We start from the raw sequence: 24957 nt of genomic DNA on the forward strand, positions 1-24957 counted from the left end.
TGGAGTACAAAACAAAGTAGGGCAAAGGCTAACAGAGTTTTGTTAAAGAGAATGTACTGGTCATAGCAAACACCCTCGTCCAACAACACAAGAGAAGACTCTACACGTGGACATCACCTGATGGTCAACACCAAAATCAGATTGATTATATTCTTTGCAGCCAAAGATGGAGAAGCTCTATACATAAGCAAAAACAACACTGGGAGCTGACTGTGGCTCAGATCATGAACTCCTTATTGCCAAATTCAGACTGAAATCGAAGAAAGTAGGGAAAACCACTAGACCATTCAGGTATGACCTAAATCAAATCCCTTACGATTATACAGTGGAAGTGACAAATAGATTCAAGGGATTAGATCTGATAGACAGTCAATCCTGAAGGAAATCAGTCCTGAATATTCATTGGAAGGACTGATGCTGAAGCTGAAACTCCAATACTTTAGCCACCTAATGCGAAGAACTGACTCACTGGAAAAGACCCTGATGCTGGGAAAGATTGAAGGCGGGAGGAGAAGGGAATGACAGAGGATGAGATAGTTGGATGGTGTCACCAACTCAATGGACATGAGTTTGAGTAAGCTCCAGGAGTTGGTGATGGACCAGGAAGCCTGGCGTGCTGCAGTCCATGGGGTCGAAAAGAGTTGGACACGACTGAACTGAACTGAACTGAACTGAACGTGATTGCATCTGAATTCAGAATGTTTATTTGGAGCTCAACTGTTTTAGCTCACCAGGCTCTCAATATTTAAATGTCTTGGGAATTACAGGTTTTTAGGCTGAAAAGATAACTTTAATGCACTTAAGGAAAGTTTGTATCATTGGTTCCAGTCTTGCTTGAAACATAAGAAAATGGTTCTATTTCATGTGTGACCCTGAAAAAAAATCATAATTGGCTCCTAAATGATTATTAAGCAGGGCGCTGAATGACTACCTCACTGAATCCCCACAAAGTCAGGAAGGACCCAAGAATATTGACAGTTCATCCTTACAAAGCAGGAGGCTTGTCCCCTGTCACACAGCACTTAGTAGCAACCCAGATTTTGAGTCCAAATAAGCCCATCCAAAGGCTGTGCCTGTAAGCACCAGGCCAGTCTGCCCCTCCCAGTGTCCAACCCCAAAGAAACCCCCACGTTTCAAGGCTCTGTCTCATTTCAGGTGGGCTCCTTCAATGATAACCCAGACCATTCACCATCTTTTCCCTAGTTTTTAAATAAATTCAGACTTGGCTTTCATCATACACTGTGTCCCAGGAAGTCATCTTGTCAGTGGATGGAGGAGGCAATCCGGCAGTGGTAGAAGTGTCTGTTTAAACGAGGCTGTTGTTACTGGTGTGAGCCATTGAATGGAGCCATAAGGGATGGAGAGACCCAAACAGAACCACCGAACACACAAAATCAGACAGACAGCGAAGGACAAATACTGGTTTGATCCCTGGGTCGGGCAGATCCCCTAGAGGGAGCAAACCACTCCAAGATTCTTGCCTGGAGAATCCCCATGGACAGAGGAGCCTGGGGAGCTACAGTCCATAGGGTTGCATGAGTCGAACACAACTGAAGTGACTAAGCACACACACACAATATCACTCATATGTGGAATCTACACACACACACACACAAAATTCAATTTCCTAGAAACAGAGGGTAGAAAAGAAGTTGCCAGAGGTTGGCGAGTGAGAGAAATATGAAGAGATTGGTCAAAGCATACAAACTTTCAGCTGTAAGATGAACATGGCCTGAGGATTTAATATAAAACATGGTGACTACAGTTGATAATACTGTACTGTATGATTGAAACTGTCTAAGAGAATAGAACTTATGCTCCCGACTTCCCTGGTGACCCAGTGGCTAAAACTCCGCGCTCCCAGCACAGAGGGCCCAGGGTTTGGTATCTGTTCAGGGAACTAGATCCCACATGCCGCAACGAAGACTGAAGAGCCTGCCTGCTGCAACTAAGGCTTGGTGCAGCCAAATTAATAAATAAATATTTTTAGAGAAAAACAAATGAATTGTTCTCATCCTATGTCAACTGTACCTCAATAAAGCTGAAATGAAATTTAAAAAAGAGCTACCAAACAGAATTATGATTTAGTACAAACGGCCTGGATTTTTTAGTGTCACCCAAAAGTGACAGTGAAAGTGAAGTCGTTCAGTTGTGTCCAACTCTTTGCGACCCCGTGGATTGTAGCCCACCAGGCTCCTTCCTCCATGGGATTCTCCAGGCAAGAGTACTGGAGTGGGTTGCCATTTCCTTCTCCAGGGGATCTTCCCGACCCAGGGATCGAACCAGGGTCTCCAGCATTGCAGGCAGACGCGTTAACCTCTGAGCCACCAGGGAAGCCCAATCTGGATTCAGATCAATAACATCCTATCTGTGTGATCTCAGGTAACTCGGAAAAATTATGAAATGAGAAGTGTAAAGCCTGCCTTGCTAGGCTTTAGGAAGGGGATGAAGTACTCCATGCAGGGCACTTATGACACTGCCGGGCACATCATATGTGCTAATTGGATGGTATACGTTATTATTAATATTACCACTATTACTAGTACTATGTATAGAATGAGTTAAACTCCTGTGTCAAGCACAAAAACTTCAATGCGCTTTATGCAATGAGTGAGCCATTAAAAGGTCTTGGGTAAATCAAATTTATGCATATTGAATTATATCTTAAATATATTACAGAAATAGGATAGCTTAAATATACTACAGAAATCAGATAGTTGAGGGAAAACCATGAGCAATCATTTTGTGCACGCTTGCCTAAAAACACATGCATCTATGTTCCTTTTAGAAAAATAAAATCTGCAACCATGTATGAAGAGGGGTTGCTATTGTAATTTCTTTCTCTTTGAAGAATGGAGAATACCAATGTTTTATGCTTATCTTTACTACTCACGATTCAAGCCAAAAGTCATCCCACAGAAAGAGACCAATGTGATGGCCTGCAGAATACAAATGTATATAAAACAGACTGACCACCAGAAGCTTATAATCTACTTCAAAAGACTTAGGCACATTTTAAAAATGTAAATAATGTCAGGCTCAAGTTATGTTAACTGTAAACAAAATCTACAGGCAAAGAAAACGATATAAGGAATTAAAAGGATGGGACTTCCCTGGCAGTCCAGCAAGCAAGACTCTGTGCTTCCACTGTAGGGGTAAGAGTTTGATCCCTAGCCAAGGAACTAAGATCCCTCATGCTACGTGGTGCAGCCAAAAAAAAAGGGGGGGGGGGTAGGGATTAGAAGGATGGAGAAACAACTGCATTGCAACAGAACTGAAAAAGACTTGAGCAGAAAGGAGGCTCTGTGTGATGCTAGCAATGCCAAGATTTAGAGTGGAGGGAGTAAGAGAGGGCAGAAGAAAAGTGCGTGGGGGAAAGAAAAGTGCAAATATGGGCAGGGACACACTCGTAAAGGGGCGGTTTCTCCAAAGCAAGAGGGTACTTGAGAACTGCTCACAGCACATGCAAATACCTTGAACCTGGGATAATGTAAGAGAAAATCACAGCAGGACATGAAGCAAGCCAAGGAATCTGACAAGTCTCAGGGTCACCAGGAAGCTCAAGGATCATCCATGACTTTTTCTTTTAATTGTGGTATACTTTCTTCAAACAAAATCTTTCCCCAAAGCATCCAAAAGCGAGAAAAGGTCAACAGCCACTGCTGTGGCAGAAGTGGGCATGGAGACCCTGGAGGCCTATGGCACACAGCCTTCACCCTGAACCATTTGAGGAGGATCTGCAGAACTAAGGTTGAAAACCATGCATCTCTTTTCATCATCCCTTCTGGGCAAATACACAGCAGAGAATATCTAAGGCCCAGATTGGAGTGGTGGCTTTCTGGCGTCAGTGTAATCCTTGTAAAGAAAGGCATGGGGGGCAGAACAGAGGCAGGAGGAAGACAGTGCAGCAGACAGAAGAGCAGGTGGCAAAGAGGTGGGAGAAAATATTTTGGAGAAATACTAGGGAGCCAGTGAATATTCCACAGCATGAACTTGTTGTGTGGCCAGTTAGCATGTTCCTTTATTACTAGGTGATGCCTCCCTCCCACTTGCCCTTTAACTTTTTCTCTTTCCTAAATATTTACAAAGTCATGCAGAAAAAGAAGGATAAAGGTGGGAAACCATTCACGATAGAAGGGCAAGTAAAAAAGAAAACCTGAGCATCTCATTCTCTTATTGGATGAGAACTTGCTTAAATGAGCAGCAGAAAAGCCTTTGCATGCATGCTAAGCCACTTCAGTCGTGTCTGACTCTTTGTGACTTTATGGACCATAGCCCACCAGGTTCCTCCATCCATGGGATTTTCCCAGCAAGAATACTGGAGTAGGTTGCCATGCTCTCCTCCAGTGGATCTCCCCAACCCAGGAATCAAACGCACACCTCCTGTGGGTCCTGCATTGCAGGCAAATTCTTTTACTGCTGAGCCACCAGGGAAGCCCAACAATGCCTTTACTGTGCAATTACTCTGAACTGGGCAGTGTCCTATTCTTTTCATACATTTTCTTTAATCTTCACAATGATCATAAAAGTGGTGACTTATTATCTTGACAAGACAAAGATAATGAGGTTCAAAGAGGCTAACCGGGTTCTCACAGAAAGGGGGCCACTGAGCCCACCCCACAGGTTTAAATGTCCTGGAGCCCACATCGTGTTTGTTAGGACACACTGCATTATGCCTCTTGTCCAAGAGCTGGGGGTTCTACACGCTTGACCAAAAAACATCTGTTCAGAAAGCATTAGGTTAACGGGAAGAGTGGACAGGAAGCCTTTTTGGCTCTGTATATCCAGACAATGATCACCTAAAACCGCAAATGGTTCCTGAGGTTGAAAGCCAGCAACAGACAGTGAAGACAGGAGCAGAGGCCGCTGCCATGAACAAAGAAGCTAGATGACAGCTCTTTTGAGAGCCTCACATGATAGAGCAGACTTCACTTGTAAAAGGTTCCTCGGGGCTTTTCCTGTGGAGTAGAAACACAGAACTGTCTCCTCAAAATTTAGAATGAAGATAAACCAATCCACTCCAAGTAGACATCCCCTGCAATCGGGATGGGCCCTGTCTGAGCAGACTTGATCCCCACTCAGGAATCTCCCTCTCCCAGCTAGTCATTAATTATTTACTTATATAGAAAGGTTGGTCAACAGGCACTAGAAAAAAAGGTATTCAGAAATGGAGTAATTCAGGCTCAAGGTGGTTTCCTCTCAAGCCCCTGCAGGATGCAGTGAGGGTGACTCTGCTCTAGATTTATTTACTGCTCGTCGCAAACCAGATCAAGGGTCCACCCCAGGTCGGCAGAATCACAATCTCTGCAGTGGGCCTGGGAGTGCGCCTGGGATGTTTGTTTCTCACAAGCTGCCCTGACACACTCAGGGTTGAGGACCACCAGTTTAAGTTGATAGATAAGGACAACACAGTGTGACAAGTGGAGGGATACTGGAGGTTTGGGGGAGAAGACAGAGCAGCCATGCTTGACCCAGCTTCCAGAAATACCTTGTAGTGAAATGGTAGCTAAGAGCAAAGGAGCAAAGGTAAAATGCGATGGGAGAGAAGCAGGTGATGTGACCTTTACTAAACAAGGTAGAAGATTAGGAGAAAACTGCCCAAGTCTTCCTTGCTTGTGCAGATACATTTGCGATCCTAGTGCCAACTTCCAACTCAATCAAGAAACAGCACCTGATAGCAAGGCTGCCACTCACTCCAGCTTCAGCCACTGCAGGGCCAAAAGGGACTGGGTCTCCTAACACCTTGTGGAGGTCTCCATATGGCATTAGCAGGAGGTCTACAATGTAGCCAATGGTTGAAAAGTTCGGTCTTCAAAGTACAGAAGGCCTGTGTTTGTGTTCTGGTCTCACTGACTAGGAAATCATCTAACTTCTAAGAACCTCAATATTAGCATCTGTAAATTTAGAACCATCACAAAGAATGAGACAAAGCAACTTTATGTACCTCTTGACGTGATGCCCTGAAGAGGACCCTCATCTCTCCTTTCTGTCTGCCAAAAATGCAAAACATGCATCTAATTGGAAAGAAACACTGGAGAAACCCAAACTGAAGGCCATCCCACAAAATACCTGTACTCTACTCTACAGAACTTTCTAGGTCAGGAAAGATAAAGAATCTCCAAAGAACCATTCAAGAGCCTCCAAAGAACCATTCAAGAGCCGTAAGACCAGAGGGACATGACAATAAACGTATTGTTATGATTGATCCTTTCAGGATCCTGAAAGGATGTCAGACTGAGGAAAATACCTATCAAGGATCTTATTGGAATAACTGATGAAATATGAATATGGGCTTTGGGCTCTGAACCAGATGATAATTTTGAACTAATGTTCAGTTTTCTGGTTTCTATAAAGAGAGTATGGTTATGTAAGAGAATGATTTTGTTCTTAAGGAGGACACATTGATTATTTGGGGTAAAGAGAGATGCTGCCTCTAAGTCACACTCAAATGGTTCAAAAGGGGATATGTATACAAGAGAGAAAAAATAATGAAGCAAAATATTAATAATTAGTAAGTCTGGATAAAAGGTAGACAGGAGTTCTTTGTACTATTCTTGTCATTTCCGTGTGTGAAACTGTATTGAAATAAATTACTCCTCAAAACTATCAGGCCATGAAAAACAAGGGAAAGACTTGGAAACTGTCAAAGACTGGAGAAGACAGAGGAAACAAGATGGATATATTACAGTGCAGTTGGTATTCTTGTATTGGATCCTGTCACAGAAGGACATTAGTGGAAACACTGATGAAATCCTAATAAATTTTGTAGTTCAGTTACTAGCAATCAGCATAGTTGAAGCAAATGTACCACAGTTATATTAAGATGTTAACATTAGGATAAACTTAGTGAAGGGTGTACAAAAACTCTCTAACAATCTTTGTATTTTGTCTGTCAATCTAAAATTGTTACCAAATAAAAAGAATATTTTAGAAAGATTATTGATACACATACAACAAAGGCCATCCCCAAAGGCAGGGACAGGACACTGATTCCACAGGCCCCTAAGAGTATACGTCAGGAATTGCTGTCTTAAATAAGAGGTTTCCAAACACCCTTGGCCATGGCAGAATCAAAAGGAAATAGTTTACCTGAACCACTGACTTAGAATCTCTGGAGATGGGGCCCCAGAGAACATTTGAACAAGTGCCCCAAATGTTTCTGATATGGCCTCGGGCTTGGGCACAGGTATCCAGCTCAATATTTCTCAGACTTAACTATACAAGGAATCCCCTGGGGACCTTGTTAAAATTCACATCTGGGTCAGGAGGTCTGGGTAGGGTCTGAGAGTCTGTATATCTACTGAGCTCCTAGGTGATGTTCAAGCAACTGATCCTCAGCCCCACCTGCAGACAAGGCAAAGCAACAAAACAGAATGGGCCTGGGTCCATGACACTGGAGCATCAGTGTCATGTCACTGGAGCATGCCAGCCCAGGATGGCCCTGTGGACTTGAAAGAAAGAAGGAAAGAAAGTGAAGTCACTCAGTCATGTCCGACTCTTTGTGACCCTGTGGACTGTAGCCTACCAGGCTCCTCCATCCATGGGATTTTCCAAGCGAGAGTACTGGAGTGGATTGCTATTTCCTTCTCCAGGGGATCTTCCCAACCCAGGGATCGAACCCAGGTCTCCCACATTGTAGGCAGATGCTTTACCATCTGAGCCACTAGGGAAGTACTATGGACTTGGGAAGTCCTGTGGACTTGAGAAGCCAACTTCTATCTCTTTGAAACAATTGTTCTCTTGGGTTGTAGACAAACATAATCCTAACAACATTTAGTCTTCACCAAGTAGCCCCAGCCATATCTTGCAGTAATATTCAATGTGTACCCTCTCTCAAACAGCACATGAAAAAGCGTAAACAACTGTTGTCTGACACAAATGTATGTAAAATAACTGAGCGCACTTCTCTACTTTCATGGATTGCTTCTAAAGTCAACAAAATCTGCCTCAAAGAGCAGTTACAATGATTATGACATGTTGGTCTGATGACACCTTTTTTACAACAAAATTTACTCTTCCTTACATTCATGCTCAAACTCAACTAACTCTCATTTGACCTTTATAATTTAATGAATCATTTGAATGCACACAGTAGCTTATAAATCTTCCAGTAGTCTTCAACCAGATAATAAAATCTGACCAGAAAAAAAATGTACAGCGTAATCATAAAATAGTATCGAGTACATAAAAAGTAGAGTTGCTATGGTACCCTAATTTTGAAAACGTAGAAAGCCATCCAGAACCCCATACTACATGCTTTATGAAACCCTTAAGCATATACTAGGTCTCGAACTTTTTTGTTTTTAAGTCATTTCTTCTAGAATGACAAAAGTGAGCTCCCTGAGATTGCCTGCAATCGATTACATCATAAGACTCAGTACCCAAGCTAAAGGATGCTTCCATAGGTAAAACCATGCTAAAAATCTTTGTGATATTTTTTCGTGCAGTAAAAATTTACTGGGCATTTTTCATATACCAGACAATACACTAGAGCCACAGTGCATTTAACTCTAATAATGAAATGACAACTGGCTAGGACCCAAGACCCACCCCTCTATGCTAATTTCATCATCAAAATAGTAATAGGACAAAGTCACATTGTACTTGATGGCTGCTTCTGCAAAAACCAGAGAAGAGTGACCCCCAAAACTAAGTTTTGTGTTGTCTATAATAAAACAATCTACTCATAGTCATGAGTCTCTGCAAGGCAGTGCTAGGACAGCTCCACTGCATCAACGGCCCAAGTCCAGTCCCCTCGTCCCTCCAGCTCCTTCACAGCTTCGGACACAAACCCTGTACTGACTCACTCTGAGTAGATGTTGGACAAGTATAAAACCCCATCCTTCGCCACTACATGTGGTACAGAAATCAAACTATACTGTAACTATTATCACACCAATTTTTCAACACAGCCAGAGAGAGAACAGGAGAAAAAAGAACTAAGTCTGGGAAAAATTCAGAATAGAAGGGAAACTAAAATAACCGCCAAATGACTGCCAGTCTTACTAACCTGGTCGATCTCCATGAGCTTGGGGTAGGCACCTGGCCATTCTATGGCCACCTTGACGATGTCCGCGGGCGGCGGCATTGCAAATTCCAGGAACGTCCAAAGCCAGTGGAAGTGGGATCCTACGGTGTAGACGGCTGCACGTGTCTACACCTAATGAGGAATGACGAAAAGAGAAAGAGAAGTCGCTCAGTACAAATACAGGGTGAATTTTGCTTTATCACTTCCTGTTTTCACTGGTGGTTTAGGTACAAGAAACGGCTCTGGGTGCAGCAGACTCAGGGCGCCAACTGCACCACTCAGTGGCGGCTCCCCAGGAGGGAAGGTAGAGGAGGGGAAGATACCAATGCCCTGGGCTCAGAGCCACCGGGAGATGAGGCGCTGGCGAGGGATAGGCTCCCAAGTCTCCAGTGTGAAGCAAGGCGGAACCCTTACCGACCAGTTCTGCTCTGACCGGTGCCCGGGGTCTGAATGAGCCTGGCTCACTCTGCCCAGAAGCACATGCGAACTCCTCGTGCTCAACAGTCTCCGGAAGGACAGATTGCCCAGGAAGTCATGGCCAGGAAGCAGCATTTCTTTAAAGTGTTTTCTGGGTGTCACAAATAGAGCTCTGCACTATAGCAACCAGGATATCATGAGGAAGGAGCCACGCCCCACGGTTCACACACATGTACACACACCCTCCCTCCCCAAGGCCAGTTCACAAGAGGCGAAGAAAATTAACTGTGGTGGTGAATACAGCATTCAGAACAGACCTTGAATTCTCACTGGAATGAATAGTGTTGCTTACACAAGGGAAGTAAGATTAATCCTCTGCTGCCTCTCTTTCCCAGACTCCCTCATTTCTTTAAGAATGACTTTTTTTTAACATAATATTTTTGAACAGGTAAAACATTCATGCAATTCAAAATGAGAGTGTGTGTGTGTGTGTGTAAAGACAGTGTGAATCTCCCTCCTCCCGAACGGATATAACTTCCATCCCATCCATCCAGCTAGCCACTGTTAATAGATTCTTATGTGTCCCTTCAGAATTTCTTCATGTAAGTCAAATGTTAAAACATATATTTCCCATTTTCTTTATATAAAAGGCAGCATTCTAAACCCTGTTTTATTCAGCTCATGTGTCTTCTAAAACCTTCTATATTAGTATAAACACTGTATCCTGGTTCCTTCTACAGCTGCATAGTCATTCTTTGTATAGAAGTGTCTTATCTGAAGAGCGAGTCCCCTGCCATGAGCCACTGGGTGATCTCTCACCTCTGGCTGTTATAAACAAGCCTCTGGTGAATAACCTTATGCATACATCATTGTGCTCACTTGCAAGTATACCTTTACAGTAGATTCACAGAAGTAAAATTGTTGGGTCACAGGGTATAAGCAGTTTTAGATTCTGACACCATCTCCAAATATCCCTCCCTAGTGAGAGTTGTACCAGTCTACCCTCCCTTTAGCAATGGATGAGTCTGCCTATTTACACAGACTCACCAACAGATTGAACTTTTGCACACCTCCATGCACTGAAAAAATATATTTCAATGTACTTCCAATGTCTATTTCTCTTATTGTGAGGGAAGTTGAACGTAAAGATGTGAAGTCCCATGTCTACTTTACTGTGAACTGAAGTAATACTTTGCCCGTTTTCTACTGGGTTCTTGGTCTTTTATTCAGAAATTGATCTCTGTATAAAGCTTCTAGTCAAACATATGCAACTGATTCTTTATCAAACCCGAGTGGGGCTTGTCAGTTACTAACCCCTGTCTGTGGCAGTTGGACATGGCTAAGATAATAGAGATAACAGAGCTAATAGTGACAGCCTAATGTCAGTTAATAATAACAACACAAGCAGTGATATAAATAACTAACTTCACCAGAGCTGACAAGTAAAGGAAATGAACCAAAACAAAACGGCTGCCCCTCTGGCCAAGGATGATGAAGCCAGCCTGGTGTGAAGATAATCAGTGCTAACCAGCAGGAGCATATCTCCAAAGCAGTGGTGCAGTGGCTCATTCAACAAATAATTATTAAGCCCAATTCTGTGCCAGCTGTTTTCTCAGTGCTGGGGATACAGCAGCAAATCTGCACCTTAGGTGGCATCAAGGGACATGGAGAGAAATAAATCAGGGAAGGAGAATCTGAAGTCTGTGAGTATATCTGTGTGGGAGGGGCAGGATGCAGTCTTAAATAGGGAAACCAGGGAAAGCTTCAGTGAGAGGCAGAATGTGAGCAAAGGTCTATGAGAAGTGAGAAGGTGAGTCATGCGAACACTTGGGGAAATCATGTCACAGGCCAAGAGAGCGTGTTGACTGAAATAAAAATGCACAACCTAAAAGTTGAGAGTTATGTTTTATTCAGTGGATGTTCTTAGGACTTTGAGCCCGGGAGGCAGCATCTCAAATCACCCTGAGTAAACTGCTCCCAAGAGGAAGCAGTGAGCCAGGATATATCGGAGTTTTTGTAACCGTACCAGGAAGTCGAAACAAAAGATTACTGTTAATAAAAGAATACTAGATATCTCAAGTTAAGGAATTTAGTGCTTCTCTGTATATGGTAAGATGCAAGAGTCTGGGTTCACTGAAACCATTCTTTGATGTGCACCTCAGCTGTGTGGGGCCAGAAGTGCTTTCTCATAGAGGAGGGGAGTGGCTGCAGTCTGCTGACTGCTGGATGGCAGACATCCTTTGTTTCCTTCCTGAGTTCCCTCAGGACTCACATTTGGGCCGACTGTAACATGGTGGCTAGATCCTTTCTTTACCAATATGGCAGGTAATACTTTATTTCAACTAGCAAGTGCAAAGGCCCTGAGGGAGGAGCATGCCTTACCTGTTCCTGAAACAGGTGAGGGGCCAAAGTCAAGTAAGTAAGAGTAAGAGTAATAAGAGAGTGAGTTCCAGCAGTTTGGGGCCACAATGTGGTAGGTTCACTCACTGTACTCTTGACCCTCCTAGACATTCCTATGCTAACTCTTGGTCTTAACTTTTAAAGAAGAAAGTTCATGTCCATGCATATCTATCTATTCTGAGTATAAATTAGCACAACTTTCCAGAGGTATCTTTGGCAAACTGTACTCAAAGCCTTAAAATTCTATATTCCCTTTGAGTAATTTTACTTTTCTAGGATGTTTCCTTAAGAAATAACTATTAACTCAACCATAACAATGTCAATTGCCGTTTTGGTTGTAGTTCCCAAAACTTGAAAACAATTGAATATTCAACAACAGGGACTGCTACATAATTATGGGTCTCATAAGTACAAATACAAGCAGCCAGTCTGCACTGGGACAGATTTCTTCATAATCTGTACACTCTTTTAATTCACTTGAGAATTCTAAGATAGTGTATTTTATCGGTACCACATCACTTCAATCGAGGATCCATACTGAATTACATATCCTAGAATAAGAGTTAAGAAAACAAGTTCTAATGTGAAAACAGACTCAGTGCAAATATCAGGTAACACTATTCAAACCAAAGAACACATAATCGTGGTGGTGAAGAGAACAGATAATAGACAGTAGAAATAAAAATGCATTTTGAGCAATTTCCTCCCAACTCTACACAAAATAGTCTAGAGTTACTTTGAAAGAGGTCATCTGGCCTTCCAGGAATCAAAGGCCAAGTGTGCTTTTTTTCCCCTTTAAAAGATATTTATTTCTCAAAGACTGTTCAGACAAAACCTGTTGAACAGGTGAGAATAGAATAACACAGTTCTCCTTGTGCCTCCGTAGAGAACAACATAAGAGCGGTGCACAAAGCAGCCATTGAGAGCAAAGAGGCTGGGAGCACCCCTTGGGAACTCACCTAACCAGCCCAATTAGTCCTCATCAGTTTTCCCCACATTAACAAGCAGCAGAGATGGGGTACAGCCAGGTTCCCATAGGTAGAGTCAGGTGTACAACTGCAGAATGAATAATCCCATCCACCTCATTATTCTCAGAAGTCCACATTTTATCCTCTTGAATTTATATTTCCACGAAGAAACAGTTAGCTTCTATATATAGTCATGTTGCTACTGATGAAATTCAGAAGAGAACGTTTCTAGCTCAGGTTTTCTCACCCTTGTAAGATGTTTAGCAGCATCCTTGGCCTCTACCCACTAAAGGTCAATAACCCTGTTTAGCTGTGACAGAAATGTCAGAAATGTCTCCAGACACTGCCAATGTCCTCTGAGGGGAAAATCGTCCTCCAGTTAGGTGTGAGCTGCCAAGTTCTCAGGACTTCCCTGGTGGCTCAGATGGCAAAGAATCTGCCTGCAATTCAGAAGACCTGGGTTCAATCCCTGGGTCAGAAAGATCCCCTGGGAAGGGAATGTCTACCTAGTATTCCTGATGCAAACAGCCAACTCATTAGAAAAGACCCTGATTCTGGGAAAGACTGAAAGCAGGAGGAGAAGGGGATGACAGAGGATGAAATGGTTGGATGGCATCACGTACTCAATGGACATGAGTTTGAACAAACCCTGGGAGATGGTGAAGGACAGGGAAGCCTGGTGTGCTGCAGTCCATGGGGTCACAAAAAGTCTGACATGACTGAGCATCTGAAGGACAACAAATTCTTACCTGGGAAATCTCATGGACAGAGGAGCCTGGTGGACTACAGTCCATGGAGTCACAAAGAGTTGGACACGACTGAGTGACTAACACATGCCAAGTTCTCTGGGAAGATACTAATGATCAGGGCAAGCCATGGCTGAAGAGACACAAGACAGGCTCAGCAAGAAACATGAACATTCAGACCCAGTGCCTGGTCAGGCATCACTGAGATGCAAAAGTATTTCTAAATTTCAGTCAACAAATGTAGTCTCCTGGCATCTTTGCATCTTCAGACACAGTGCTCATAGCTTTTGAGTCTTCTCGTCAACCTCCCCCAACCACAGCTTGGAGCACTGTAAGGCAGGGTACACATCCTGATCACAGTTACATACCAGGGCCCACAGGCATCTCATGCATGGTGTTGGCTGAATGCATCCTTTCTACAACTGACATCTCATCAGAGCTACTGGCAGTAAAACTGAGTCTAATCAAATTGCCCAGTAAATATAAGCTGCATGAATTTATGTAATAAACTCCTTGATATAATAATTGTTATGCAAACTATAATTTCAGAACCACTGAAGGGCAGTGTAGGCGAGATCTTTTTTAACCACTCTGCCTTGTGGTCCTCCCTACCTAAGGAATGAGTGGAGAATTCTACAAGGTTCTGGCTTGGTTGCTGATTAATTTACTTTATGCCAATACTAAGATTCTACAACCTTAATAAGATGCATGTCAAAGGACTTGTTTACAGTTAAGTAAATTAAATGAATAAAAAAGGAGTCACTTCTTACTTGGAAGTGAGTTACCAAAATCCTCAGATGTAGCCCTGAGCAAGTTGAAGTTGTCTTTATTATTCTGCCGAATGTCTCCTCCTTATCTTTGGGTCACGTATCTGATACAATGGAGAGAAATCACTCTTGATTTCTATCTAGAAATCTATCACTGTGCATTGTTCTAAACCCAAAGTGCTACATGTTCTGTGTTTGAAACTCATTCCACTGAAGTCTCCTAAAGATGTGTCACATCTCTGCATGTTTTTCCAGGCAGTTTGATTAGATCTTGAAGTTCATAAAGTTCCCAAATATCTGACCCATTTTTTCCCCTGAATTTTCCATAAGAGTTTTAGCTTTGGGTCTCTGAATGGCTTTGAACTCTTTTATCTTATTTCTAGCCTTCCTGTTACACCAGCAAACCCTATTAAGAGAAGAGAAAATCAAGCCTATAAGGATGTTCTACAGGAGTTGTGTAGTGGGAAAGTTAACATGATTGCCCTGTGAACCATGTATCCCCACAACTGTACTGAAAGAGCCTGATAGATGGACCAGTAGAAGTCAAAAGGCAGATCGATGGGAAAGAAATAGCAAACAGCTGGAGAAACAATTTGTTTCAACTCCTCTGTCTCTTCCTTTCCTCCATAGGCAAGCTGTCCCCTGCTCCACTCGCCATCATTATCTACTTGTGACAGATAATAGGTTTATAATGAGTATGGGAATAGTGGGGAGGGAGAACTAGTTCCAGATTTTAAATGTTCAGTGGTCCCAGATAGAAAAAGAGATAAGACAACATTTTCCTGTGGTATCCAAATTATGTAAAAAGGGAAAGGACCTCTGAAAGTGGCTCTGAGAGTAGCCTTTCATTGTAGGAAGGGGAAAAAAAAATCCCCTTTCTCAATCCTCTTAGGTTCTTCAGCTGGGGACTGCAAATTAAACTAACAAAAAAAAATTAAAAGAAGAAAAAAAAGTTTATTTATTTATTCATACAATGCCTGCACATGCCAAAGAACTCAGAGATGAGTAACTCAAAGAGACAGTTAAAATTTGGAGCTCATAACCATCTTAGCAGGGGTGATTAAGCGAGGAGAAAAGGCTGGAGAAAAGGCTAGACAGAGGAAGAGGGGTTCAGGACTTCATGGATGCAGGTGGAAATGTATGTGGTAGAAAGGTAAGTTGGAAATGCACACTAAGAAAGGGTTGTTTACTAAGGTTTGTTATGCAGTCAGGTAGATGAGCCATGATCTCCAGGGACCATGCGAGCAGGGGGAGCAGACTTGTGTTTCCCACACTGCAGGGTCCAGATGGAGTGACACATGGTGGGGGTGCCATTTCAGATTCTCCATCTCTGTTAGAAAACTGTTGGCCATTGTGAGAAGAGCAGAGGGGCCAAGGAGGAAGTTTTATGACTTTATAAATGGGGGAAAACCCTGTGCAAGACATAAGCATTCAGAAGAAAGTGAAGAAAAGAGAGAAGTGAATCAAATGCAAAACCAATATCCCATTTTATGGATATGCAGTGCACGAAAACCACATATGGTATCTCACTAATAACTTGGCCCTTTACTTACCAGGTGGGGGTAATGTGCTATTAGATACCTTTGGCTTACAACAGGTTGCAAACTTTCAGAGAAAAATGCTTTCACAGAGGCTTGAACTGTCATCATGGAGGCTATGGTACAGTTGGCAGAAAGGGGCAGGGATGAGCTGAGACCAAGCACTGGATTGGGCATTTGAAATACATACTTTCTTACTTACTCTTTACCCCAGCCCCAAGTGACAGTTGGCAACATCTGCAATAAATGAATGAAGATATAAAGTCTCAGCAATTTGAACTACTTCCTCCAAATATTTACATACTCTCCAGAGGATGATACCTCTCCTCTCGGTCATGATACCTACTGTGGGCTATTGCATTTATTTCCTCCTCTTGATGAAAGTGAAAGAGGAGTGAAAAAGTTGGATTAACGCTCAACATTCAGAAAACTAAGATTATGGAATCTGGTCCCATGACTTCATGGCAGATAGATGGGGAAACAGTGGAAACAGTGGCTGACTTTATTTTGGGGGGCTCCAAAATCACTGCAGATGGCGACTGCAGCAATGAAATGAAAAGACGCTTACTCCTTGGAAGGAAAGTTATGAGCAACCTAGACAGCATATTAAAAAGCAGAGACATTACTTTGCCAACAAAGGTCCTCTAGTTAAGGTCCTATAGTTAAGGCTATGGTTTTTCCAGTGGTCATGTATGGATGTTAGAATTGGACTATAAAGAAAGCTGAGCACCAAAGAATTGATGCTTTTGAACTGTGGTGTTGGAGAAGCAAGGAAGTCCAACCAGTCCATCCTAAAGGAGATCAGTCCTGGGTGTTCATTGGAAGGACTGATGTTGAGGCTGAAACTCCAATACTTTGGCCACCTGATGCGAAGAGCTGACTCATTGGAAAAGACCCTAATGCTGGGAAAGATTGAGGGCAAAAGGAGAAGGGGACAACAGAGGATGAGATGGTTGGATGGCATCATCGACTCAATGGACATGGGTTTGGGTGGACTCCGGGAGTTGGTGATGGACAGGGAGGCCTGGCGTGCTTCGATTCATGGGGTCACAAAGAGTCGGACACGACTGAGCAACTGAACTGAACTGAACTAGATTCACACGATGAAGTTGCAACTCCCAGTATCTAAGATTGTGACTGTAGTTGGAGATTGGGCCATTAAGGAGATAATTAAATTAAAATGAGGTCATTAGGGCAGCCCTATTTCATCTGATTGGTATCCTTATAAGGAGAAGAAATATGGACCCACGTACAAAGGGATGACAATTTGAGGACATAGCAAGAAGAGAGCCATCTTCTTATCTCTTGGCTTGATTATTTGAGGACAAGCCAAGAAAAGAGGGCTCACTTAGCCAACCCTGCTAACACCTTGATCTCAGACTTCCGGCCCCTAGAACTGTGAGACAACAAATCTGTGTTGTGTAAGCCACTCAGTCTGCAGTACTTTGTCATGGCAATCCTACCAAATGTACAACACCAAAAACAGAAAACATAGGGAAGGGGCTATAGTTGTTTTGAAAGATGCTTAAAATTTTCTGCATTCCACAGCACATGATAAAAATTTAAACACAAATTACAATCTGAGAGTGTAGGGTCTTAGCCACTGTACCAGTAGGAAAGTCTCAGTTCAGGGAGCCCAGGTTCCATCCCTGGTCAGGGAATTAGATCTCACATGCCGCAACTAAAAGTTCCCATGCCACAACTGAAAAACACCACGTGCTGCAACTAACACCTGGCAGAGCCAAATAGTTCATTAAATATTTTAAAAATTGCAACCTGAGAAAGTATTTGCAATAACTATGTCTCATCTTGCCTGGAGAATCCCAGGGACGGGGGAGCCTGGTGGGCTGCCGTCCATGGGGTCGCACAGAGTCGGACACGACTGAATTGACTTAGCAGCAGCAGCAGCAACCTGAGATGGAAATCCCATGGACAGAGGAGCCTGGCAGGCTACAGTCCATGGGGCTGCAAAGAGTCAGACACAACTGAGTGACTAATACTACTACTATATTGTTACCATCAAGAAAAATGTAAAAGCAAAAGCCCTTTAAAAAAAAATTACTTTGTTTTTAATCCATAATATTTAGTGTAATAAATCTAGCCATTATAATTTCTGTTCTGATGAAACCACTAAAGTAACATTTCTTTAGTGGTTTATTGACCACTGATCTATTGACATTTTGGACAACATCCATCCTGAGAGACTGTGGATGTTCAGTGACATCTCTGACTCCGTCCACTAGAGCCAGGAGCACTGCCTCAGCTGTGACCATCAAAATGTCTCCAGGCATTCGCCCAGTGTCCCCTGGGGGACAACATCACCCATGGTTGAGAACTAGGTCACTCAGGTTACTAAGTCTAATCTTGCTTTAAAAAAAAAAAAAACTTTATTTCATAGAGACCAACTTTACAAAGTGGATATTAAGTTGTACATATGATATTTTAACTGCAAAAAAAAAAAGGGAGATGAGATATAAAGATCAATTGAAGAAAACCAACAGGAAAGGGAAGTTGACACAAAAACATGAATACCTTGATACCACTTGAGGGTAATTCTGTAACATTTTACTCCAACATATTTCCTTCACACACATCTCTAATGAGCGCTTGTCACTTGTCAAATAAAAAGATGCATAACATGAGAGTTGCCAGTTAAGTTTTCTTTGGGACAAAATGAGAACGGCAGCTCTGAGAGACTGCTCCAGAGATGCGGTTGGGAGAACGTCAACATATAAGATTTTGGTGGAGGGGGGTGTTCATGCAATCAAGCACTTACTTTACAAGAGATCTTCTGCGAGTCACGAAGAAAGGATGTCACCATGAAGAGATATAGTGGTTTTCTAGACATGAAGAGATGCAAAGACTGGGATCGTGAAATCAGTTCCTGAAAACACCTAGGCACCTGAAGACCTGTTCCACCAGATTCCCTGGCTTACAGAGTGTCTCACTCCACCCTGAACTCCCTCAGAGGGTGTTGAAGGTCAACAGGAACAGCAGCACAGGGCTCGGTCTCCACAGAGGTAAATGGTAAATGCCCTTGTTGTTGTTCAGTGGTTGGCAAATGCTCTAGCCAAGTACCAATTTGTAGTTGACAGGCAAGTGCCAATTTGTAGTTGACACACTCCAATTTTTTTGTCTAGTGGTCTAGCGAGCTTTTCCATCTCATTTCTTCACGTATTAGGTCCTGTCTCACCAGCTATTAAGCAAGAGTAGGCATGCGGCCAGGCCTGACCAATGACAGCCCCCATCTCCTTGGGAACAGTGGTTGGCCCATGGGACAGACATGGTCCAAGCAAATCAATTTCTGGGGATTGATTTATGAGGCCTGGAAGGAGAGTGTTCTCTCTTTCTGCATGGCTTGTTGAGCGAAGCTGTCAGTAGATAGATCCCATCCATGGAGGGGAAGGGCTGTCTGTTACAGGAAGGAATGAGGCAAGGAGAAGCAAAGACAATCAGAGAGGAGAGACAGGAGGGTGAATAAGAGGCCAGGAATCCTGACTATGTAGAGTTTCTGTCTTCTACACTTTTCCTTCCACTCTCTGATCTATCTTAATATTCTTCCTAGACTTTTGAACTCTTAAATTCACCATTATGCTAAGTGAGTTTGGGTTAGGGTTCTATCACTCGTCACTGAAAAATTCCTGACTGAAATAATCAACTCTATCATAACTGTTTATTGCTCTGAATTAGAATCTTGTCGTTCCCTTAGAGATGACTGGTACATAGAACACACACTGAAGTTACACAGTCTAACTTTGCAGCCAAGTGGGAGGGATACTTTGCTCTACAATTCTGGAGCTGTGATACCTGCCCGTCCATATTTCTGATGGAGCCCTCTCTGCCTAGGACCTGCCTTGGCTCTCCAAGACTGCTAACAGAAGTCGTTAATGCATATATGTGCAATCTAAAAAAAAAATGGTACAGATGAACCTATTTGCAGGGCAGGAATAGAGTCACAGATGTGGAGAACAGACGTATGGACATGGGCAGTGGGGGGGAAGGGGAAGGGAAGAGAGTACCACTGGCATACATACACTTCCACGTATAAAATAGATAGCTAGTGGGAAGCTTCTGTATAACACAGGGAGCTCAGCTCAGTTCATAATGACTTAGAGGGGTGGAATAGGGGGTGGGGATAGGAGGGAGACCCAAGAAGGAGGGGATATACGTATACATTTAGCTGACTCACTTCATTGTACAGCAGAGACTAACACAACACTGTAAAGCAATTATATTCCAATAAAAAAAAAAGTCATGCCTGCATTTTAGGATTAGTCTTAGGCAAGCATTTCCCACAAACACTACTTCTTTGATATATTAAATAACATAAAGCAAAAAAAAAAAAGAGTCAAAGCTCTTGTAAATCATTGAATGGATAATAGCTAATAGTAATAACCAGTTCATGGACTTTACATACCAACCTTATGGAATAGGTACCACTTACTAAACCATTTTATAAACGAGGAAACTGAGATGCAGAGACATTAAGTTGCTCAAAGTCCCATATCCCCCTGTGGAGCCCAGCCAGAACGCAATCCACATCTGTCCGATTCCAGAGCCCATGGTTTTAATTGCTATCCCATATGTTGAAGAGGGCACATATACTATAGGTCTTTAATATAATGCCCGTGTACTGTGAAATCTTCATATGCAATACACAATATTTCCCAAATGCACCTATCCAGAAAACTCTGATTTTTTCATGGAGCATCTAGTGACTGACACTGGTTTCTCATGGGACACACTTTGAGAAGAGATGCTTTGAGACCATTTGCCTCCTTTACCTCTCAGGAAAAAATGAACTGTTGAAAAGTCTGGGCCAGAAATACACTGGAAAGTGATAGAGAAAACTCTTTCCTTTAGTCCCATATTGAATTATCATCACCTGTGTCTATGGGATTGTCTCCAGGAAAGAAGCCCTGTTCTTTGAGTAATTCTTTCCAGTTCACATAGGAATTCAACTAACCACAGCTTCTACTGTGCAGGCCATCAGAAGATATATAAAAAGAAACAGAAGATTTGTATCTGTGATAGCTGGATTCTGAACATCTCACTTCTCACTTTAAATCTCTGGCAGGTGATTCCAGGCACATAAACCTTTCTGGCGCCCACCTGCCTCTGAGCACCACACCACCAGGGCCCCCTTCCCCATCAACTGTATCCCTGCTCCCCACCCCCTCAGACGCAGGCAATAACAGGTTTTCCCATAAAATCATCAATGATTCTTTTGCAGTGGCTGGTGGTAGCACTACTTAAAGAAGACAAGTCCCAGACTGGCCAGGTCAGGATCACTCTCCAAGTGTATCAAAATCTACTGAGGGGAGAGGGACAGTCCTGAGAAAAAGGTTGGCTATCTCTCTCCTATCAAACTCCTGGCCATTTCCCGAGCTTGCCAAATTTTTGCGGCTCCTGCTTCTGTTCAGTGTTCCCTCTGCATTCCAGAACTTCTCTTTCTCTCCCCCTGGGTTGGCTTCAAAAAAAAAAAAAAAAATCCCCACCTAGCCTTCAAAGCCAATTTCATGCACCCACTTCTCTTGAGAGATTTCTCTGACTCCATAGGCTCCAAGGCAAGAAGGAACAGCGCTCACATCTGTCTTCTTAGGTGCTTACAATGCACTGGTCAGAGCACCTTTCCACCTTTCCTTACGCTGTTGGTTAATGAGTTCCCCGAGGGCAGCGATCATCTTACTCATCTCTGGACCTCTGTTCCTGACCAGATGGCACGGCAAACAGCAGCTCAGTAAATATTTTTCAGACAAGTGAATAAATAAATCACTCTTTCCTTAAAAGCAAGTTCAGAGTTTTTTGGTTTGGGTTTTTTTTTTTTGATGTGAGGGATTACTCGAGCCAAGGATGCATTTTTAAAAATCCAGAATCCTTTGCATAGAAAACCTTTAGGGGTTTTTTCAAGCGCAACTGTTCATTTGTCTCATGGGACAGAAACAGAAATGGAGGTGCTCCGAGGTGAGAGCAGGGTTGATTCCGAATTCATTTTCCTCCCAGAGAAATTCTGTCAAAATACAAGATGAGATTAAAGCCACTGATGCTCATCCCTTCAACTCTGAGCTCTCTCTCACACTTTAGGGAATCAGCATCTCAAATGGAAAGTTCATTATTTTCACACTAATGTACACACTTTCTCCCTTGTTCTAGTTTTTGGATATTTGCTTTTCAAATTCCTTTTCAGCTGTTGCAATGCCAGTGTCTGCTCCCCACAACTCCCCAGCACCTCCCCCCAGCTCCCCTCCTCCTCAGGCAATTCCTATCACTCTGTGAGGTGTGCCGGCATTCCCAGTGGGGCAGACAAAGCTCAGGCCCAGTTTCCTATCTCAGAGCCCAGACTTGAGGCCACAGGAAACGCTGGAGCGTTTCCACCATCCTGTGAGCCAAACACTCAAAGTTTCCAAACCTGCTGATCAAAAAACAATACGCAAAACTTCTCTCTCCCTCCCTTTCCAGCAACAGCACAGCCCTAAAGGCCACCCTAGGAAATTCAATCGTATCGGATTAGCAGGGAGGGCCTTCTGCAGAAGGTGGGTGTCCGGCTGCACTTCCACAGGCTTCCACTGACAACTCAGCACAGAATTAATCATCCTAAAAGGCGGTGCCTGATGCAATGCCGAGCACCCCCCAAACAGGATGGCAATAGCCTCTGCCTTTTTCTCCCTCCTCTGGACCTTTAGGTTTCATTCTTCAGATGAGCACAGACATGTGAGTGAGCATGCTCAGACGTCCACCTGGGTTAATCCTGGTTCTCCGCATCCACAGCTCCCTGACTCTGGACAAGTTACATACCATGGCTCACCTTCAGTGTCCTCATCTGTAAAACAGGAGCAACAGTAGAACCTTCCTCGTAGGTCTGTTGTGAAGACAAAACACATAAAGCAACTAGAACAGGGCCTGCTACAGCATTCTGATGATTATTAATTGACCAGGCATGTGGTACCTGGATGAATAAACCAGGGGATTCTGTCATCTTCTCTAGTGAAATACACGGCATTCCAGTGTGTGTGCTCAGTTGCTCAGTTGTGTCTGACTCGTTGCGACCCCAAGGACTGTAGCCTGCCAGGCTCCTCTGTCCATGGAATTCTCCAGGCAATAATACTGGAGTGGGTTGCCATATCCTCCTCCAGGGATCTGGCCGACTCAGACATCGAATGCACATCTCTTCTGTTTCCTGTATCTCCTCTAGTGAAATACATGGAGGTCCTACCACAGGGGAATTCTTTTTTCCCTCAAGCATCATAATGGAAGTACACAAACTGTTAGGAGGGTAGAGAATGATAACTTGGCCTGAAAGTCTCAGGGTGGGGAGTGGGTCATAGATGAAGATTTTTCCTGGGTTTTAAAGGATGAGCAGAAGTTTCCAGGTGAGTGACTGGCTTGAGAGGAACTGGAGATGAAGATCAGGGTTAAGATTCAGGAAGGATCGACCTGCACTGCAAAGGCTGGGAGTCGCAGAGAACTGCCTGAGCAGATAGCCTGCTGAAACAGGCACGGGCCTCCCGAGAAAATTCTCTCAAGTATAGGGAGATGACCGGAACTCAACTTCCTCTTGATACTTTCTCCCCAGGGAGGAGTGGATGTGGTCTTCAGTTAAGAGGCAATTAATAGTCCCTAAAGAAGATGATACCACCCTTATGGCAGAAAGTGAAGAGGAACTAAAAAGCCTCTTGATGAAAGTGAAAGAGGAGAGTGAAAGAGTTGGCTTAAAGCTCAACATTCAGAAAACGAAGATCATGGCATCTGGTCCCCCATCACTTCATGGGAAATAAATGGGGAAACAGTGGAAACAGTGTCAGACTTTATTTTGGGGGGCTCCAAAATCACTGCAGATGGTGATTGCAGCCATGAAATTAAAAGATGCTTACTTCTTGGAAGGAAAGTTATGACCTACCTAGATAGCATATTAAAAAGCAGAGATATTACTTTGCCAACAAAGGTCCATCTAGTCAAGGCTATGATTTTTCCTGTGGTCATGTATGGATGTGAGAGTTGGACTGTGAAGAAAGCTGAACGCCGAAGAATTGATGCTTTTGAACTGTGGTGTTGGAGAAGACTCTTGAGAGTCCCTTGGACTGCAAGGAGATTCAACCAGTCCATTCTAAAGGAGATCAGTCCTGGGTGTTCATTGGAAGGACTAATGCTGAGGCTGAAACTCCAATACTTTGGCCACCTCATACAAAGAGTTGACTCATTGGAAAAGACCCTGATGCCGGGAGGGATTGGGGACAGGAGAAGAAGGGGACAACAGAGGATGAGATGGCTGGATGGCATCATTGACTTGATGCACATGTTTGAGTGAACTCCGGAAGTTGGTGACGGACAGGGAGGCCTGGCATGCTGCGATTCATGGGGTCGAAAAGAGTCGGACACGACTGAGCGACTGAACTGAACTGAACTGAAAGAAGGACTAAAGGGGTGTTCTCTGCTCAGCAGGGGGCCGGCCCCAATTACTTCACAGCTTCTCCAGCTGTCTGTCCTTCCAGCTTGGCAGAAGCAGGGGTTTTAGAGAGGACAAAGGTACAGTGGCCAATGATTACACAGCTCCTCTCCTAGCTTTAAACAGAAGCACCTCAAAACATTTCTCAGGAAAGATTCCACTAGAAAACATGAATCTCCCCTATTTTCAGGGTTTTAGATAGTTTATCCTCTGGTTACAAGGTACCACCCCACACCCCCGGCAAGACAAACAAAAACACAAGCCTATAAGTTTTTCGGTTTTATCTCTTCCACCTTAGGAGGTGCTATCAAAACTCCCTGGATTGCCAGAGGGAAATCTCTTCCTTCTGTTTTTTATCTGGGTTCCCTCACAAGTTTGCAGCAGTTTGTTTTAAGACAAAATGCTATCAGGAGACATGCTATCAGGTAGCCAGGCTTTGAAGAGTGTTTCACACAAACATTAAGATAACAATGGGTCCAGTGAGTGGGCCAGCGTTCCCTGTGGATGGGGGAACAAAAGAATTGCTCTTCCATAGACATATATCCAGAAACTGCTTACTGTTTATTTAAAAATAAAGCCAGGGTACAAACTGGGGGAAAGGTAGCCTGCAGTTCTATTCTGAAAGCCAGTTTTACTGATTACACCCTGAG

At 43.4% G+C, this 24957-nt stretch overlaps 1 protein-coding gene across 5 annotated transcripts in view; it reads right to left on the bottom strand.

Annotated features, from left to right (window-relative positions):
• Positions 1-24957, bottom strand: part of ELMO1 (engulfment and cell motility 1) — a 585897-nt gene that overhangs the window by 464786 nt on the left and 96154 nt on the right. For 4 of the 5 annotated variants that reach the window (XM_086398481.1, XM_086398483.1, XM_086398480.1 and 1 more), the window contains one exon: positions 9011-9160. In XM_086398481.1, coding sequence (XP_086254607.1) covers positions 9011-9088 — 78 coding nt within the window. In that variant the 5' untranslated portion in view covers positions 9089-9160. Of the gene's footprint in view, positions 1-9010; positions 9161-9442; positions 9635-24957 lie in introns of those variants that run through there. The other variant, XM_086398484.1, reaches the window with a different exon arrangement.

Source organism: Bos grunniens, chromosome 4 (genome assembly GCF_055505025.1).
Source record: "Bos grunniens cultivar Pamir isolate PY7600 chromosome 4, Bosgru_T2T1.0, whole genome shotgun sequence".
NCBI classification, from domain to species: Eukaryota; Metazoa; Chordata; class Mammalia; order Artiodactyla; family Bovidae; genus Bos; species Bos grunniens.